The 20,612-nt window shown below is 35.5% G+C and overlaps 3 protein-coding genes across 5 annotated transcripts; 1 reads left to right on the top strand and 2 right to left on the bottom strand.

Moving 5' to 3' along the window:
* Positions 1-315: 315 nt before the first annotated feature.
* Positions 316-5,354, bottom strand: LOC136340626 (uncharacterized). Of its 2 annotated transcripts, XM_066284849.1 has the most exons (4): positions 5,108-5,354; positions 2,285-2,390; positions 1,870-2,231; positions 316-1,809 (listed from the first exon to the last, which is right to left on the bottom strand). In XM_066284849.1, exons 1-4 carry the CDS (start codon positions 5,177-5,179, stop codon positions 514-516), a joined length of 1,836 nt encoding a protein of 611 aa, XP_066140946.1. In that variant the 5' UTR covers positions 5,180-5,354; the 3' UTR covers positions 316-513. The 2 variants fall into 2 exon arrangements, with proteins under 2 accessions (XP_066140946.1, XP_066140945.1); XM_066284848.1 differs by having other exon boundaries at positions 316-2,231.
* A 3,802-nt stretch (positions 5,355-9,156) lies between these two features.
* On the bottom strand, positions 9,157-15,203 carry Aasdh (Aminoadipate-semialdehyde dehydrogenase). 2 transcript variants are annotated; one of them, XM_066285327.1, is made up of 8 exons: positions 14,638-15,203; positions 12,178-12,516; positions 11,902-12,117; positions 11,290-11,838; positions 10,682-11,227; positions 10,326-10,629; positions 9,646-9,865; positions 9,157-9,590 (listed from the first exon to the last, which is right to left on the bottom strand). In XM_066285327.1, exons 1-8 carry the CDS (start codon positions 14,859-14,861, stop codon positions 9,166-9,168), a joined length of 2,823 nt encoding a protein of 940 aa, XP_066141424.1. In that variant the 5' UTR covers positions 14,862-15,203; the 3' UTR covers positions 9,157-9,165. The 2 variants fall into 2 exon arrangements, with proteins under 2 accessions (XP_066141424.1, XP_066141425.1); XM_066285328.1 differs by lacking the exon at positions 12,178-12,516.
* Positions 15,204-16,074: 871 nt separating this feature from the next.
* Positions 16,075-20,036, top strand: Las (lipoyl synthase, mitochondrial). Its single transcript, XM_066284755.1, has 9 exons — positions 16,075-16,519; positions 16,591-16,629; positions 16,699-16,866; positions 17,557-17,725; positions 18,417-18,573; positions 18,636-18,693; positions 18,746-18,904; positions 18,954-19,140; positions 19,810-20,036. The coding sequence occupies exons 2-9, from the start codon at positions 16,592-16,594 to the stop codon at positions 19,972-19,974; spliced, it is 1,101 nt and encodes a 366-aa protein (XP_066140852.1). The 5' UTR covers positions 16,075-16,519; position 16,591; the 3' UTR covers positions 19,975-20,036.
* Positions 20,037-20,612: the final 576 nt, after the last annotated feature.

Here is a 20,612-nt window from a genome sequence, read left to right as displayed (position 1 = left end):
TTATAGTCTGCAGATGTACCGGGATAATTTGGTAACTGGCAAAAATGGCTCAAAATTAGGCCCTTAGCAAGATTCGATGATGAGGTATACCCATATTATATCATAAAGTACGCCCAAATTATTGAGAAAGTTGGCACTTAAGGGGCTTAATTTAATATTATCAGTGAGACTCTTTTTGCGTTAGATCTACCACTGTATATTATACTGTCGTATTCTAAAAACTCATTTCAGGAACTTAGAAAATTTTTATTAATCTCTCTAAGAGTTTCATATCGACTCGCTGATTTAAATTTGTTTAAATGAAACAATCGTTAATCTCATGAAACACGTTTTATTAAAAAAATATAATTGTTACCTCTATATATAAAGACATTAAAAAAATATAATCATAGTCATCATTACAAAGCAGTTGTTCTGCTTAAGAACTCAAATAAATGTATGGCACCAACAATAAACTTTTACGCACTTAACAAGACCTAAAACCGTTAAACATTTTCCTAATTTCCAATAACTTTACTCTAATTTCCTAGCCGCTTCAACAATGCCTTTCATGTATTTCTCGCTAGTAACATCTTTATTATCCACCACTTTATATCCTGCTTCAAGCTCAGTCTCCTTCAAATCGCTCTTGCGGAGCATCTCCCCTTCAGTAAAATCTATAGCCCCCAATCCTGTTTGCACTACATGTTTTAAAGTAAGCAAATTTCCAGTCCTGGCCTGCCTCCTTTTAGCTATATTTTCAGACTTCTGAATCAAATCTTCCTTTTCTCCAAATCCATGCAAATGCTTGATGCTATAGTCGACGTTTGCATCATGCGGAATTTCATTAGTATCCTGCACCATGACCCCACCAATCTGCTTGGCAGGTTTATATGTTTTAACCTTAGAGTGCCCTTGAATGATCAGATATAACGGCCCTCTTATAGGCTCTATGCGCTGCTTGTAATGCCTGAATAATGGGTCTGTCGTCAAGGTCTGAATTGTGGTAGTTTCCACTGAGGTTGTTACAACAGGTTCTTGGGTGGTAACTAGTATTTCTGGTTCGATAGTATTAGCATCTGTGGGGTAAGATTCAAGTTTAGGGGTAGTCACATAGGTCTTAGTCACCGCGGAGTCTTTAGTGAAGTCTACATGTTCTTTCTTTAAAATGTTCACTACAGGGTTTGTGGGTCTGGTGTAAATAGGAATCTGAGTGGGAGGAGGAGGCTTCATAGTCTCCATATCCTTTATGGTTTCCATGCTTACCGGGTGATAGTATTTATTGGAATTGCCAAAAGGTTCGGCATTTGGAAACACTATAGGCATTGGATGGATATTAGAAATGTCTACCCCTCCATGATCCATTTGAGCCTGAGGCTTCTCAATCCTCACATAACTGTCCGATATATCATTATCATCACTCACGTGGCCCTTAAAAGTTAACTTACTGTCGTCTAAAGGAGGGGGAGTAACAAAGTTCACATTATGGTTACTTCCAGATGCTTCCAAGATTTTATTTGAGTAATTTTGAGGAGCAAATTGAATTTTTATGTAACTTTTTGGAGGCGATAGAGCTTCAGTTGATGAGGACAGTTCCCAGCTGAGTGAGGGCACAGCTTCAAATTCCTTGCGATTTCCTAAGCTACTGGACTGATAGATGAGATTAGATTCCTGCACAGTCACTCCAGGAGGACTGAACTGTTGATGTTTTCTGGTGAATGGCTCATATGTCGGCTTAGGAGTCATGGGGGTTGTATGGCTATTTCCTGTGTCTTTTGTGAACATCGGAGGGGGCATTAGAACTGTATAAGGCATTCTCGACTCGGCCACCTTAGAAAACAATGTTCTGTTTAGGACTTGGGTGGCTAAAGACATGAGAGATGGTATAACCTGTGATGTCATCGAGGGCAGATAATTCGGTCTAGAAATTCGCTGAGTTGGTTGGTTGGGGTAGTAACTGGTACCCTTTTCTTGATGGTAGTATTTGGGGAATGGTTCGTAAAGCGTATCTTTACGGTCACTTGCATTGTGTGTGGCGGGTTTCTTGGAGGAAATGCCCAATAACAAAATTTCACTTTTCTGACCACCCTTGTTGGCCTCAATTTCCTTCGGTTTAGATTCGACCCAATAATGCACGTGGTCTAATACTGGAGGGACGTAGTCAAAAGTTGGGTCGTTTTGCAATGGATCTCCGCGGCCTAGTGGTTTCCATTGATTGTAGTCCATCCTCGGCGAGAATAAAGATTTCTGAACTGAAGCATTGTTTATAATTTGTGTTAGTGGGAATATTGATGAAACTGTTTACCATTTCTTCTATCTATAGATTCGTCCTCCGCACAAGAACCCAACGGCGGGTGAAATATCATGACCAGTATCCACAGCATCTTCCATCTGCTTCGCTGCCGCATGATCTGCAAGAAAAACAAAACGTTGTAGGCAACGAAAAACAGTTATTTTTGAATTTAATCCTTAAAAGTGTAAATTACAGGCACTTTCTCATATTTCCGCGCGTCCGAGGGAACACCCTGTGGCAAGGGGGCCCAATTTATGCGATCACGTGCTCACGATTGCGTGGGTCCAGTATATGAAATCGTGACCCATGCGACGTGGGAGGGACCCATCAAAATTAAGCGCTGTGATTTTTTGTATTAGTTAAGCTGATAATGGCTTCTCACTGATTGGAAATTTACAGAGCAAAGACTTGAAAGAAGGCTTGGTGGAGCATTAAAGACGAGAATAAACGTATTACACATGTAAGCCTATATTGCTTCAAGTCGAACGAGTGATGAACGAAGACGTTGTTGATCTGCCTATATGCGATTTTTTTATAAAATGGATGGGGGATCAGATATTTCTGAATTTGGGGGGGACTTGGTAAATCTGTATCAACTTTTAATTTTCAAAATATTGTAAGACTCGAAATTTTACCCAGTATATTAATACGTACCAATAAAAATATAGATTTTGAAAATTGAGAGGATATGCAAATTTAAGAAGTGAATGAAGAGAAGTGAAAGGAGGATTCAGTCTTGTGGGAAAATCTTCAATGATTAGACCTAAATTGCCAGAACATAGAAGACCTAGTCATTTCACCAAGAGAATTATTTCCATTGAAACAATGAAATATAGGCAGTATTGTGAGTGGTTAGTTTCCACGAGAATTATCTTTAGGTTAACATAGGCGAGCAGTAGTCTGAAGCAACTGATTAGACCATATATAGACTTGAAGCCTCATTTAATAATTTGAAAATTCAAAAATAATTGCTCGAACTGGGAGGCATTTATCCGTGCTGCAGATCGTCGAGGGTCAGAGTTCCCCGGTCGGAGCTATGGGTGGTTGCTACAATAATTGGAAATAGGTTGAAGATCTTTTTTTTCACATTTTTCTAATTTTTCAACCACAGCTAAAGTATAATTTTAGGTACTGAAAAATCTGAAAAAATCCAGAAAGTTTCTTTTTCGCAAAATTTGCTTGGACCACCTTATTTTTCAAATTTTATTTGAAATTCCATATTTTATTACAAGACCGTAAAACAGTGTTTTTCCGCGCGCACGTGACGAAACGCCGAAAAATGTATTTCGAATATGTAGGCAACGGAAGATCTTATTATGAAACTCTTAAAATGAGGTTTTTGTACTTGTCCCAAAAAATTGTTGTAATGAAATTTGCAATCGACTTTGCTCAACAACTCTGCCGTTTTGATCTATCTCAAATCGATAAAAACGAATATCTTAGTTGTAAATAAGTTCTATACGTCTCAGATGAATTGTTCCGCTTGCTTAATTTAGTACTTCTTATTCTTGTTGGCGTATGACCTGGCTCACATTAAAAAAATATTTTCAAGTAGGTATTTGCATGAATTGTGAAAATTTGAGGGGTAGATTTGAAAACGACGAGAAAATTCTAATGCGAAATAATGTCGTACTCGACGAACAATTTGGAGATAGTACTTCGGGACACGTAGTGAACGATACTTCTTATAATTATGCTACGAATGTCATTAGACATCCGAAAAATGCCGGTTTTCCCAGCGTTTCTGGAAAAAGTGCTTTTTTCCGTGTCCTCGCGGGACAGATATATTCGCAGAGTTCCCAATTGCCGGGGTGGTAGGTACTCATTTTCAGTATTGTATAATCAAAACACGGTTTTACCGAACTGTTGCCAGTAAATAACCCGAAAGGGAAGTCAAAATATGATTTTTCCTGCAAAATCTCCTTTTCTGAATATCCAATTTCCAGATTGACAAATCAGCCCACTGGACAGGAGGTCATGTGATACCTTTAGAGCGTGATTTATTTACAGTCGCCCACCATCGCAACCCACAACCCATCCGAGTTTCTCACATTCGGGTGGCAGTTACGGTTTCCGAAATTGAAGGATGTGTGAGCGCAACTCAATAAAAAGAAGTCATAATGAAGGAACCCACACAATGGTACCTAGACAAAAGTACGCAACAGGTGGTCCCATGTATAAGAGATTAGCGATGTCCAATTGTTTCATTTCGAGGCGGGTATTGTGCCAGTTGGTGAATAACTCGGCCGCTAACAAACGCATATAAATTATCGTAATTTCGACTTCAAAAGTTTCGAGCCGACCATTGAAATGAGTTTTTGCCACAATCAAAGATTCATTTTCTTTTTGAGCCCATCGATGGTTGCATCAGCTGCCCACACGTAGGAGCTCCCAATTTCGACTAGACAGTACGTCCTCGGGCGATAATATCAGTTTCCCATGGTTTAGAGTTTATTTAAACTTAATAACCGGCTTCTTTTCTAAAAATAGGAAATATTTATTTATGTACTGTAAATTTTGCCGCCACACCTTCAACAGGCGAAGGCCGGGCATTTGTTTCTAACAATTCGGGACATATTAAAATTAGTTGTAAAATTAGATGCTAATGACCCTACAAAGAAATTATGTACACTTTAATGCATGGGTTGGAAACTTTGCACGGTTTTTGGGAGGACTGATTATCGTTAGGGCCTTTTTAACTTTCACTTTTTGCCGATCCATCCCACAGCGACAAAAACGAGTTACCAAGAGTGTTATTTGCTGAACCTACTTAAATTTGATGGAAAAAAAAACGAAATCACGCAGCTCTTTAAATCTAAAAATCTTCAGACGTACCTTAACACTTTCTTCGCAACCTCCTTCCACCTCAAAACCCTTCGACGACACTCTAACACTCCAGCCCCGCATCACATTTTCATTACAGGTGAACCTCAAACTGGACCGCTGCTAAAGGTCAATCGAAATTAAAGATCGAAGAAAATTACAATCGTCTTCCACTAAATCGACCGCAACAACCGCCTTTGTCAACACCTTTAAGCCTAATAACTTCGAATCATCTTCGCTGACCACGTGAAACAACTTAAAACGAAGTGTAACTCTTCTACTACCTACTCCCGTCTCTGTTCTTCTTTGAAGGCGTAGCTCGAGCTCTCTCTCTTTCCTTTTATTCCGACGTCTATATTTCTTCATTGAAGAAATCCTCATAGTGTCTGGCATTGTTATACCTGACCCTCCGGAAGAAAGTGATATACTTAATTTGAAAACATGATATTGCAGACATTGTGCGAAAAGACGGCGGTCGTCACCTATGACATGATTTTGGAGGAACCAAATACGTTCCTATGAGCCGAAAAAAATGAGCTTTCCATGAAGCAAAACTAGATCTGGCAGAGCCCAATTTGCAAAAATAGTTCAAACTTTTACAATCGCTCCGTAATTTGATGGCTGTTGCATGTTGGGAATGTATAATTGATCGAATGGAAAGTGATGATTTAAAATTCTGCTCACTTTTGAACGATTGATATGAAACTTCCATACTATAATTAGCAAGCATACAAATAACACATTTAGTTACACAACATTAGGTCGCATGTTGAACCAGGCCGTTTTGTAATGCTGCAAGTGTTTTTTGCATTACAATCTAAAATCCGTTTTCGATTTGAAGTATTCGGAAACGACGTTCATATCGTGTTCTCTTTAATTAGAAATACTCGAGCTAACATGCACTTTGCTATAAGTTTGGAAGATGCGGAGCCTTCACTAAACATACGAATTTCAGCAGCTTTGGACCAAGATTATGATCTGAAATTAAGTATGTGATGCAATCTGGGTGCTTTTGGCACGTGATTGTCGGATCAAATCCTGATAGCGTTGCGAATACTCTCTTGTGAACCATACAAGGCTATAGCCTTTATCGTCCTTCGGATCTACAAAATTTTAATGAAAAATGCATATGTCCTCGAGGGCGGTAAAAAATTAGTAACTTTCTAGAGAATTCTTCAGTTGATATACCCATATGAAAATGCATGCTTTTTTTCGACCGAAAAAGTACAATTTATTTGCACTCTTTTCAGTATTCTTTTGGAGCTAAGTAGGAAGACTCTATAGGTGAAACCTGCCAGTATAGCTGCTTATGTGAGTTGAAAGCTCTTGTGATCATATTCTTCACGCCTACAAGGCATTCCAAGTTCAATAAATCCGTATCTTACCATAAATCTTTAAGATGCAAAAAACTTTCCAATGCTTTTGGTTGTAAGGCCAGGAAATGAGATAAAAATAATTCTGCTAACTATTTGTTCTTTCGGATATCTTCGGGACCACAAGCAGTTTAACTGATAATGTATTTTTTGCCGTCTTCGGGATTTCACAGATTTGTAACATTTAGTTCAGATTCCAAAATTATTTTTCTAATAGTGAAACTCAAAACTGGTTCTTTTCAGCTTCTTCTGTGCAAAAGCGCGAATTTTCATAAATATTTCCTAACGGCAACAAAATTTCATAACGCACTTTTATCACCCAAATTCATTGATCTCTCAGAGACACCAACAGGCGAGTAAACAAGAACTTCTATAGTTCCATGCGATCGAATTTTATTCACTACCTGTACTGAGACAAAAATCGGGCTGCAAGTAAATTCTTCAAATTTTATCGTACCTAAATTTCTGTCAATGTTTGCGAGTCAAAAAAATTTCAAAGAGACCATAAAAACTTCACATAAACATATATCAATTTCAGTTATCTAAGAAGTTAGAGCGGTTCGAAATTTAATGGTAATTTTTAAAAATTTTTAAAATCGCAAATAATCATAAATTCTGATTTAAAATTAAATAAACTTGATTTCTGCCTATTTTACAATGGTCAATAGATCAATACTTTAGTTTTATCGCCATTAAAACAAATATTTTTGAAAAATGAAAATAACATTTGACGTGAAATCTTAGGGCACTCTATGTAATGTATATAAGGTATTTCTTAATGTCGTGCTAATATTTCAGGGCGTGATTCCTCAGGCCATTTTATGAAGAAAAGTTCATATGGATATGTGTTCGCAACGCTCTAAATTTTTAGCGACGAGGAGTCGAGATTTGTCTTTTCAAATTTCTCAAATATACTTCAAATATTGGTTTCAATTCTGGTCTATGTTAAAAGTACACAAAACTTCGCGTTTTAACGATAAAAGTACCAGTGACGCCCCTATATACATGTTTCCCGATATTATTTTCAAAAAAGTGGTACGCCTCTGATATTTTTTACGGGAATACTCTTTCTGACTAAGCCGTTAATTCTATATGAAAAAGGTCACTTATAACAAACTCTTAAAATAAAGAAATTAATGAAGGCGATTTTTATCGTTTTAATAAAGAACACCTTGTCTAACGAGAAAAACGTAAGAGGCCTTTTTCGTGTGGAGTTGACTAGCCGAATCAGAAAGAATGTTTCCACGAAAAAATGCCAGTGGTGCCATTGTTTTCGTAAGTAAAATCGAATGCAGGGATGCCACTGATTACGCAATAGACGTACTTTTCTGATTGAAACACGGAGCCCTATTAACACACCAAAATTAAAACCAGTATCTAAAGTGTTTCCTGATAAATTTTAAAATGACAATTTGAAAAGAAAATTTTCAACACTCCACAGCTAAAAATTTGGGCCGTTGCGGACACGCATTCAAATGAGTTTTTCTTCATAACATGACCTGAGGAATCACACCCTGAAATACCAACGCAACATTAAAGAACACCCTGTGTAAGCGGATCTTATGGGATTCGAATATTCTTAATCAATATTTTCCTCAATGCGCTTCTGTGGAACGAGCACTTTTCATCTGGATGAAAGTCAAATAGCGGTCCAAGTGATGAACCGGTGGAGAGCCTTGAGATATAGTTGCAGCTGTGAACTGTATTCTTACCTGATGATTTCAAAATGGTTACTTTTGATGTTTTTTTCGAGACCGTGAACAAAATATGTGTCTAAAATCCGGTATGGGACGTTAACGTGTTCTATGGTTAGAGAGGAACATTTGTCCATAGATCACGTACGGTCGCATTCTGACCAGCGAGAGTAATTGGCACGTCCATCCGGCGATCGCAGCTTGTCTAGCATGGTAGACTTTCGTAAATTTCACCGACAGCTTTGTTTCCTTCCCCGCGTGTAATTACTCCCCCGAAATGGGCAAAATATTTATTCTTGGACGTTCTTTTCTTTCAACTAATTACCTGATAACCCAATTATACGTGAAGTTCTTGGGATATGTCATCGTTGTTAGCTTTTAGTATTCGTCATCGATAGAAAATGAAACGTGTCGAGCAATAATTAAGTCAGAATGGGCCAAATAATCATGGGAAGCAGAAATATGATTCCGCCTAGAAAATGCCTTGGCATTTTTCACCTTCTCCCATTTTCCTCATTCTCGATGGCAAAATCTCGCCTTAATTACATCCCAGCAAATCAGAAAGCCGCTAATTAATCGTTATCAACAAATTTTATCGAACTGCTAAAAAAAAATTGCGAACAATTTATTAAGGACCTTACATGACACTAGTTGGGCATCAATGCATTGGCAAACTCGGGGAATCACGCATGTGACTTAAGTGAGCGAAAGGCTCTTAAGAGTCCACCGTTGAAGTAAATATTTATCATTCCACAGTTTTTATAATAATTCCATAATTAATAAAATACAAATAAATTCATTTCGTTTTTACGAGTACCTACCTGCACTAGTGGTTGCCATTTCTCAATTATTAGCAAGCACACACAGAAGCAACTGGTTCGAAACTATGCGCAAGAAAAAGTTGCAAAAATGGTTCTGTCAATCACAAAGAAACCTTTTCGCATTTGCCACGGTATTTCATTGCGACAGTAAACACAAAAGTCTTCAAACCCACTTACACACTTCAAGTAACAGAATTTATTAACACCTTCTTTAAATCTATACAATAAAGGTTATTGTCTCTACAGCCAACATAAGCTTTCATATTGAGGACATGTGGGGACGAAAAGCTAGGGGCGGGTAGGCGAGTTTTAAATACAATTTTCTTACTTGGTACATTCACTACATACAACAATCCAATGTTGCAAACTGATATAAGGAAAGCACTACCACCCACTTCCATTACGAAAGGCGTTGATGAAATTTGTGACTCCAGTTGGGCAGTTTTGGCAAACTCAAGATGGTCCCCTTCAACACTATACAAAAATGAGTCATGACATCCAAAATGAAAAGATAAACCATCTGCAGATGTCCTTAGAGATGAAAATATGTGTCCTCCGACCTCGATGAACTTGTCGACATCTTCTGGAAGTTCCTTATACACTTTACCTTCAATGCGGCATTATAAATGGAAGAAAGATTTCGAGTCGCACGAAAAACAAACCGTTTACGGTGGCCCAAATGGGACGTCCTCGGAGTATACACGCAGCACCGAAGATGGGTTCACCTAAATCCACGTTCCAAATTGTCCTTCCATTGGACACATTTAATGCATAACAAGTCCCTTTTGTTGTACCAAGGTATATCGTTTTTTGAGCATCGTCGTAGACTGGATCAGCTTTAATGTTACCACGGAGCTTTGACTTCCATAGCAGGGAACCTTTCTAATTTGGGTGAAATTAAGAAAGTCACTTTGTCAAAAACAGAAAAGGGATTTTACACTGACTTGCGATAGAACAAACATTTTTTAACGCTTTCAACATATTTTTGAGTTGATTTTCGAAGAATTAAAAACAAATTTTTATTAGCATTCACAGATTTTTAAGAATTGCTCAGGTTTTGTCTATTTTGTACAATTTAAATTTATTTCGAGAGTACTTTTCAAAACATTTTTCTTCCGAAAAATTCCTACATTACAGATGTTTTTTCCAATATCCAATTTTTGTTTTTTTTCGATATTTCTTTCGACTTTTTATTAAAGGACTTCATCAATATCAATATTGAGAGTTTCGCAGACAATAGAATCTTATTTTTGAGCTTAAACACACTGATTGACCCACTGCCTCTATCCTGGAAAGCTCATCACCATGCTTAAAAAAAATGAAAAACAAAAAATTTTCTCACCTGTATGTCTAAGCAGTACACGTGCTCATCATAGTTCCCAAAGATAATTGCCTCATTACATACACAGGGAGAACACTTAATTTCTTGCCCTGTCTTAAATTCCCAGACAATCTTCTTAAGGTCTACATCTACACAATACAAAATTCCATTGGAACAACCCACAAAAACAAATTTGCCATTTGATGAAACTGCAGGTTGGGCTGAGAGCTCTTTAGAGAACACAAAGCTACAATGTTCTTTTCCTAGCTCGTCTAATATGGCGAATCTATGAGCAAAACTACCGCAAGCAATATATGTGCAATTCCTGAAATATAGTTTTCTCAAAGAAATTAATCTTTGAATAATACGATACTTACAATCGTTGAAACGCTGTAGGGGGTGCGTCAACGCATCCTTTTAAATCATAAGACCACAGAACGTAATCTTTGAAACTAAATTCATCAATTTTAGGCAATTTTGAATCTCCACTTTCATTACTTTCTAACAATCTTTTAAAAGGCCTATTTTTTTTTAGAAAATTTACACACTCTTCAATAGTATCATTCAATAATAAATTTAGGAACTGCTCAGGAGCTTTTGCCTTTATTTCTCCCTCAAACGCCTCCAAAAATTGGACGGTCAATAATGAACTGCCTCCTAAGTCTCTAAATGTATGTTTTGCAAGCTGTCTTAAGTTATTCTTTAAGTCGGTCTTCAAATAATTGCTTAATTTTTCAATAAAGACTGTTTCAATATTACTCAAATTACTTGCACTTTTGCACTGCTCATAATGCTTTACTAGTGCTTTGTCAGATATTTTCCCATGGGAAGTCAGAGGCAAGTGACTTACAACATCTAGGAAGTCGGGAAATGAATGCTGAGGGAGAGTATCCAGTATTTTAACCCTTAATTTATCTAACATCCTGCAACGCATGGGTTTACACGATAAAGTATAAAACTTTTTTATATGTATAAATAATAATACCTCATTTTAACACTTTCAGAAGGAAATTCCTCGATGATAATAAAAACCAGTAACTTCTTTATAGATTCATGATAAACAAATCTACTGCTCAACCCTAGTTCGTTGAATATCAACTCTTCCAAACTATGCAGCAAGATTTTATGTCCAAAACGTTTAATATTGCGTGATTTTCTACCCAAAAACAATAAGTTTCCATCTTGCCATTGACCTAAGTCTCCAGTTTTCACGACATAAGGTTTGTGAATCTGAGCATCATCAATAAGACAATATCGGGTATTACTACCAATTGAAATTTCAGAATCTTCATCTACATTGACAAAAGTTTCGCCTAAAGAAACTCCCAGTGGAACTTCTTGGTTGGGCGATAAAGTCGTGACATTAGCAATTGTGGCCCAGCAAGAGAGTTCAGTCACTCCATACAAATTATACATTTGTAAATTTGGGTTTCTGGGATAAATTAAAAGTTCTTTGGGGAAATTCTCCCCTCCCAATGCCAATAATTTTAGTGATGAAGCAAGTAAAATTTGGGAAATTTGAGCAGGGCTCCATCTAAATTAATTGACAGAATACGATAGATATATATATTAGTTTACTAAAATTAAGAAAACTGACCTTAAAAATACGGAAGGAACAATTTGGAGAAATGTGGCTGATCCTATGAAAAAAAGAGACTGATACAAGAGAAATGGATTAAGCACGGTTCCTGGAGATACTATCAACAATGTTGCACCGAACAATAAACCCAGCAATAATTCTACAAGGCCTGGATCGAAGGTTAATGGGGTCCCCCAGTAGACGACATCTTCGTTGGAAATACGGAAATGTTCGCTGCAATTTTACACATAGAGGTCACATGTAAAGTAATAAATCTCTCTATAAAAGACCTACTTCAAACTAATTACATTCGTCTTGATGCAACTGAATGGTATCCTAACAATTTTACTCTTTCCAGTTGTGCCCGATGTTTGCATGACACAAAAAACGTCTTTATATTTAGACAAACTGACTAAGCTCAGATCTTGACTATCTGTTGCCAAATTATTGTTACGCCATAAGTAAATGTGATCTCCAGTTACTGACAAACATAACGTTTCAATGAGGGTGAAGGATTTTTCAGAGAATTGGAATTCATTTGCTGATAACACCCATTTAAGGTCCAATTGATTAATAATTGTTACTATATTATCTGGTGTCAAGAATGTGAAAGCAAAATTCAGTTCCTGGAAACTAAAGTAACATTACACAATTAACATGACCAAGCATACGCATGTTACAGAAACTAAGCAAGGGCCCAGTTATACAGTAGAACCCTAGGATAAACCTTCTCTTCACCCCAACCTATACATATTAGCAATTTTACCTAGCTGTATTTTGAACCTATGCTAAGAAGTTCTCATTTGTTATTTTATGAATATTTACTTTGAATTTATTACATATTTTGGATGATACATAGAAATTAATGTTCATTAATATACTATGTTCGTGGTCCTTTGGAGACCTACCCACCTAATGGCTTAATTAACATTTCTTTTTAATTTTTTTTAATATATAATCTGAGGGCGAGGGATATGGATCAAATGAAACAATTGGTGATGTTCACCTTTTGCCAGAGGTACTTATTGTGAACCTAAACGTCAAACTTATTTCAATAACTCCAAACAAGACCGAATCAAGCATTTCCATGATTTTTATTGACAGAATCATTTATTAGAAAACACATGTGTGATATTTAGATCAAATGACACAAGATGAGATAAGCGATGCCACACCATATACAGTGTAACCTCTTTAAATCTCAACACAGTTTAATCCGGACATTCATTTTACAAGTCATAATCTGGACACATCTTTTTAATCCGGACACCCGAGGTCACGACATGCATTTGAATTACAGGTTAGTACTGATCTGCGGGCTTAGGAGACTCAACGTATCGTGGAATGTGTTAGTTTATCACAATACTTGAATTATTGTACAATAAATACAATAATAACGGGTGATCATAAAAAAAAAACCGTGCAGTAGGCGAGGAACCGTAAACGTGGGGCGGCAATTGAACCATTTGCTATTTATCATCAAACATCTTACCGACAAACTGATAACAGATGAGTTTATCCAAGACAAGCCTGTGATATTTCAACGCCTACCTGAGATTTTTTTAATGATCACCCTTTATTTATAGAGGCAATAAGTACGTAATGTAAGGTTTTATGAGACGAATAAATTAACGGCCGCGCGAGCTAGCGAGCGACCCCATAAATAGATGAGTCGAATGTATGTATTAAGAATGGCTCTTATGAGATGGGTTTGTATTGCTTCTCTAATTTATTCAAATAAGATTCTTAATGGTAAATTTGGGGCACCTTCGAGGTTTTACTACGTTTAGCATATCACCTTAACACGATTTCCAAATAGGAAAGTTATGAATCAAGTGAGCAACTTAAAATGATGTCCCTAGCTCTTATCATGTTATAGGTTCTATATGAAGACTTGTTTTATTACTCATTTAAAGAGATATACATCATAATTTCTCTAATACAATGGCGACTGAGTTAAAATGGATTTATAGACTCTTTAGGTAATGTTCTAATAATATATAATGTTAAGATGTAACAAGGATGAACATAGCAATGTTTTGTTACTATTTACATCAATAGCAAGTTATGTAAGATGTCTGTCACTTCTGACACCAATGCAATGTTCAATATAAATAGAATCTTAACAGTATGCCTTACAGCATATATTAGAGTATAAATTGAATTTTGCTCTCTGTTATAAATTGCACTTGACAACGTTTTTTTCTGAATAGCCTTTCTGAATTTCAGTTGGATATTGTAAATTACAATTGATATTCAGTGAAATACATTTGACTATTCCCAATTAAACTTGATACTTTCTGAACTACACTTGGAAATCATGTAGCAAATAAGTTCCATGGAAAAAAGAAAATAATTGTCAAATAGAGCTGTTAATAGTTTGATTTATTTGTGCTAAATCCAGCCCTAAGAGTTTCCTTACATAATTCTCGGTTCAGGCACCTTGACTTAAATTGACAACTTTGTTTGTAGAAATGTCAAATTAGGCTACATTTAAATTTAATCCCTGCTTATTTTGTGTACCTACGAATGGAGATGTTAAATTTTAGGTTAAACCCAAAAGTTTCAACCCCAATTCTAACTAATGCATCACCCTGCATATCTAGCTTTGACAATGGTAAGTTTTTTGCTTAAAAAATTCAAGAAATCTTAAACTTATTATGTTTAATAAAATTAGAAGGGGAAGTAGGGCTCCACTGTACACTCTTTCATGAAAAATGGGATTGCTTTAAGAATCTATTCTTGAAAACTAACCTAATAATAATTGATGGTATTAAAATGTTTTTCTCCATGAATAAGCCTATGCAAGGATACTCCCTATTGATACTCTTCTGTAGAAAAGTTATGATTTCAAGTGAAATATGAAGAACAGTTTCATAGGTGAGAGTTTTGAGGACTTCTTGATGGGAGGCCAACACAATTGCCCTTTGAGAGGAAGGACGCGTTTCCAGTACTTGTAATAAGCTTGAGGATTCCATACTTATAATCCTAAATCAAACCGCTGATTAACACAATGTTTGTTCTTTCTTGTCATTTAACACAGACCGCACCAAAATCGCCCTAAATGAATAACAATTGTACCCGTTCCTAGCACATACATGTTTACCAAAAGAAAAAAGCTGTAAAATCCATAAAACAAATAAAAAAAATAGCTGCAAAATATAGCTAAAGCAACAATTAAATAAATAGCGCCACTTCTTGCACGATGGTGTACCCCAAAACACCCCTGGCAAAGGAGGGTCGTTAAAAGTACAAATATAGGATTATAAAAGGCATATCTAGAATATATTTATCTGTTAACAGTCTGTCAGTCAGATGTCTGGTGGCAAATAACAGGTGGCTTAATCTACGACTTACGTCTGTACTTCCCCGACCTAGTGCAAAAATTTTCATTAATAATCACCTTTAACTTCCATTTACTGTATCAGAACTTTCTTAATGGCTAATTTGAGAAAACTAAATTGCATTCTGTTCAAATTTAGTGCAATAATGTGATGAACCTACTGCTAAAAGTTTTGAGCTAAGACAGCTATAATTGAAATCACGCAGGTTTTTATTCACGTGACAGGCTTCATATTAGCAGTGATGGAACTACTTTTCAAAATCAATATATGTAGAAAAGATGCTTCAAGCTTCTATACCGACTGGTAGCGAACTTAGGCACTATACCAGCAATAGTAGTAACAACGCCGATAATAAATAACCAGGGACACTATTTTGGTTTTCAAAAAAACAAATTTTTCCGCCAAAAATCATACCAAAACGTGAACAAAATAAGCGGCAACCGTGTAAAGAAATAGAATTATGTTTAGACATTCAAATATATCTTTATTCTTTTTTAGCATATTGAATTCATATGATTTGTCATTTTACGTACCGCGCTTTCAATCGTTACATTTTGTGATATGAATAAAGAATTACGTTATTTAAACCATAGTTTAAGACATGCCCAAAGAGATATATACAAAGGTAGCTTTACTGTGCGTTTTCATCCATTAACATCTATTATTTCGTCTAAATTTTAAGTAGGAAAGTTCGCACGGACGTAAAAATTAATAACTAAGGAAAGGCAGAGACTGGGATATATGTGTCGCAATGACAGATGTGCCCTGCTTAAAAAATTCAGAGTTTTATCCCAATCTTTCACCGACTACCAGGGAAAAAAACTAAATTTTATCGCACAAACTACCGCAGAAAAGTCTAAACTAAAACTAAAAAAAGAAAGTCATAACGTATTCGGCTTACGGCTTTTTATTCGTTTTGTTTTTGCTTCATAAATTATCTGTAATGTCAGGCAAAACTTCTGAGTAATTCTCGGAAAGATCCTCAAGATATTCATCGTCACATGCATTGTGATTTTCCACTACGAACAGACCGATATATGCAAGTATGTCTTAGGCATCTTGTAATATTCAAATTTATTGTTAAATCTGGTTTACATAACTATTTCGACGATAATTACATTAAAAATAAATAGTAAACAAAGCTTTGTTTTCCCTATGATCCATCAGCTGATGGCGACTTGACAGTGCGGTAACATAAACAAACTGGATAATTAATACTTCACTTTGACCTCTGATTAACTCCATTCATAAATTTTCGTGTCCCCTTGTATCCCTAAGTGATAGAACTATAAGTGAAATTAGCATAAACTCACCTTAAAGTAATAAAAAAAATTATTTAAAATTGTTGATCATCTGAAGAGAGTATGCTGAAATCAAAGTTTCTAACTATCTTTGAGGGACAGTAAGTATGCCCTTCAGTTATCTTAAAATTACATAATAAAATTTCATACACACAAGTATTTAAACTTAGAATTAGGAAAAAGTCTCATCTAGAGGCATTACGTGAAAAAATTGCCAATGGTCCGAACTTACAAGACTTTATACAAGATCCGAAGGCTGTTTTAAAAGATGAAGTTGAAGTTTGGGAGGACTATGATGGAAAATTGAAGAGGGAAAAGGGGGAAGATCAGAGATTAAGGTAAAAACTCATTGCTTAACAAATATTAAATAAGTAAGAAAAGTAAAAATATATATAAATTCTCTTCTTCTATTATACCTAACCTCAAAAAGTTTAATGGAACTTTGTTCTTGTATTAATGCCATAAAGTTGAAGAGACAAGTACTTTTTGTTATGTTGCCAGTGTAGTATTCACAAGTTTTAGGTGTGTTTGATAGCTTAATGTTCATTTAACAGATGATAATTTTACTATCTCCTGCTGACCCACCTTTACACATCAGTAAAAGAGACAAGTAATACACATAATGGCTACAGGCTTTTATATTTTCTATAGTAATACTTTGTATCCTCACTCACATACTTATAACACATAATAATTATTTCACTCTACCTTAAGTGTTGTGAAAATGTTGGTAACCATCAATAAAACAATAAGTATTGATAAACCTATAATTATTTGGCCATCAGTAACTGGTATATATATAGGTAAGTAGTATTGAACTGTCAATAGACAACTGGTAATATTGTCCAGTCATATAGATGTCTAACTCTTAATGTGATCCCTTGGGTATCCCCTTGTGAATCTAGGCTTTGTAAGTGTGCCGTCCTACCATGAGGTCTCATAGCCTTAAACTAAATGCTTATATTTCATTATTTACATTATCTAGCTCTTGAATAGGCTGAAAGCTTTCATTTGTGTGTTTCCTTGAGGTTACCACCATGGCTAAAACGAACAATACCTATGGGGAAAAATTTCGCGAAAATTAAAGAACAATTAAGAGGACTTAACCTTCATACTGTATGTGAGGAAGCTAGATGTCCGAACATTGGAGAATGTTGGGGTGGTGGGGAACATGGAACACAGACTGCCACAATAATGGTAAGAAAGATCAAACCACATCCTAAAACAGGATGTTTGAAAATTGAAGAAAAAGATTTTAAAACAACTTAAAAAATTACTATCCAAGGCCGTCACACACGCTCAGTGCTCCTTTGATACTTGTCTTTTCAGTTTTAAGTTAAGGCACGTCTCAACGTGTATATGGTCCTCGTAAATTTCCTCCCTACTTTGGACTTTTAATAAATTTTTGGCGAACAGCAAGCGACGTCACATGATAAATAATGTTCAAATTATCCACAATTCCGATTACGGTAACCTTAGCGCTATCACTAACATATAAAAATAAACGTAAACCAGATTAAAGTGGACAAAGTTATGGCTTACTGAAAGAAGCAAATTTACTCATATTAATTTATTAAGTAAATTAAAATTGAAACTCACAGGTTGGAGTAACGTGATGTTAAGGCACCCAATGTTAAGCCAAATTGCATTTTTATCACATCTTAACCAAAATCAACTCATATAAACTACAATTTTTCTAAAATGGCAAAACTAATATAAAATCCAAAATTACAAAGAAAATGAACATGTTTCATTTTCAAATGGATTTTTAAATATTTTCTGTTTGTTTTGAGACACACTATATATTTATTTTCAATACTTATTTTGTATTTTATATATTTTTCGTTATTGAGTGCCAATTCTTAACTTCTTAATTTCTATTGTTCAGTTACTTGGAGACACATGCACTAGGGGATGTAGGTTTTGTTCAATAAAAACATCTAGAGCACCCCCGCCGCCTGATCCTCATGAACCAGTAAATACAGCCCAAGCAATAGCCGCATGGGGTCTAGATTACATTGTTCTAACATCAGTGGATAGAGATGGTAAATGTGTACAAAAAGTTTGCCTTATTGTATGGAGTACCTAATCATTTATATTTCTCAAGATTTGCCAGATGGAGGATCGAATCACTTTGCTCAAACTGTCAAGGAAATTAAATCAAGGTTTGTTGAAAAATCGAATCAACAATTAATTAATTTGGAGTGTTTTTTTCAGAAATAAGAGCATTCTTGTTGAGTGCCTTGTTCCAGATTTCAGTGGTAATTTAGAGCAAGTTAAAAATATTGTTAATAGTGGATTAGATGTGTATGCCCACAACATAGAAACAGTGGAAAAATTAACCCCCTATGTTAGGGACAGAAGAGCTAAGTATAGGTAAGAATTTACTCTGTTTATCTATGAATTTGACAAATTTGTATGATAGACAGTCGCTTTTTACACTGGAAAACGCCAAGAATATGAATGAGGATTTGATAACAAAATCCTCAATTATGTTGGGATTAGGAGAAAGTGATGAGGAGGTGGAAACTACTTTGAAAGACTTGAAGAAAGCTCGGGTAGATTGCGTCACTTTAGGGCAATATATGCAACCTACTAAGCGTCATTTGAAGGTATGTGGTGTTTGTCGAATGAAAATCGCTGCGCAGAATTCCCGGAACGAAGTATCCAAGCATTGTTGAAAGAAAATAAACATTTCTCTTAGTTGCATGGATTTATATCGAGATTTGATATTTCGCATATCAGCAAAAAATTTAAATCTATTCAGGATTTTAAAGCAATTTAGCATATTTTGTTATTAATGGAAATGAGAAAAATAGGCATTATCGCGGTTTCATGGGCAGGGACGGAATTGACACAAATTGTGATACCAAAATATTCGCAACTGTACGAACCTGATGCTTTAAGTAACCTATTGAACTAATACCGATTTATATTTAATAATGCATTGGTCCTTTAGCCTATGTTAAGAATGGCTATTACTTTTTTACTTTTCAAGTAAAGCTTAAAATTAAGGTTTTTAAGTTCCTCTTATTTGGCGAGTTATATTACGACGGTCTCTATTTTAATTCGGTTGACAAAGGGAGAAAGTAACAGAGCATGGTGTTATGCTACAAAGTCCACACAACATTAAATATGTTTATGATTGTAAATAAAGTTACTTTTCACAGGTGTTTAGAACAAAAATATCCTTATACTGAACATTTGGAAATATGTATGTAGTATGCGCAGCGATTGCCGGCTTTTCAAAAATTTATTGTTAAATCTTAATTTTTTTTAAGGTGGTAGAATATGTTACCCCTACCAAATACAAACATTGGGAGACAGTGGGAAAGGAAATGGGATTTCTTTATGTTGCTAGTGGACCTTTGGTCAGGAGTTCGTATAAGGCGGGCGAATTTTTCATTTCTAATATTTTAAAAAATCGACAATCTAATGGTTCTTAAAAAAACTAGATGTATTATTTCCAGTGTTTATTTAAGTAAATAAAGATTTTATGACACGTTAACGATTTTTTTGTCTGTCCCAAGTCCCAATAAAATCCTCGAGCGACTCAAACTTGAACTAAATTAAGCTTTTTATGTTAGTAAAAAATTATCCTTGAAAGTGTTTTTAACTCCGAATTTTCTGTTCCATTTTTTTTTCGTTGCATGGTTTTTACAATCTACGAGATACTGTTGTATAATACCAGTTCAACAGTCGATTTAGCAGAAATAGAGATGGTGCTTAAAGCACTCTGAAAAATAATATTACGGTGACTAAGTGTGAAACATGCAATCAATTTGGTGGTAATGCGATATACAGTAACTGCTCAAGACTAATGTTTATACTTGTTTCCTTCATTTTATTAAAAAAACGTGTGTTAGGTAAGACTAATTATCATAAAATATAAACTGGCTCCAATGTTGCAAAACTATATATAAATAGGGGAACGCTGAAAAGTTAATACAAATATGGATTTTGTGTTCATGTGGTTACTATTTTTTTGAAGTCCCAAAAGTTTTCAAGTTGAGCGCCTTTCAAAAAAGCAATGATATCTCAAGATCATCCAACAGTATATGCATATCAATTCCAAGAAACCTGA

Source organism: Euwallacea fornicatus, chromosome 8, assembly GCF_040115645.1.
Source record: "Euwallacea fornicatus isolate EFF26 chromosome 8, ASM4011564v1, whole genome shotgun sequence".
NCBI lineage: Eukaryota > Metazoa > Arthropoda > Insecta > Coleoptera > Curculionidae > Euwallacea > Euwallacea fornicatus.
The sequence above is the reverse complement of the archived record's forward strand: the minus strand, read 5'-3'. Positions and strand labels throughout refer to the sequence as shown.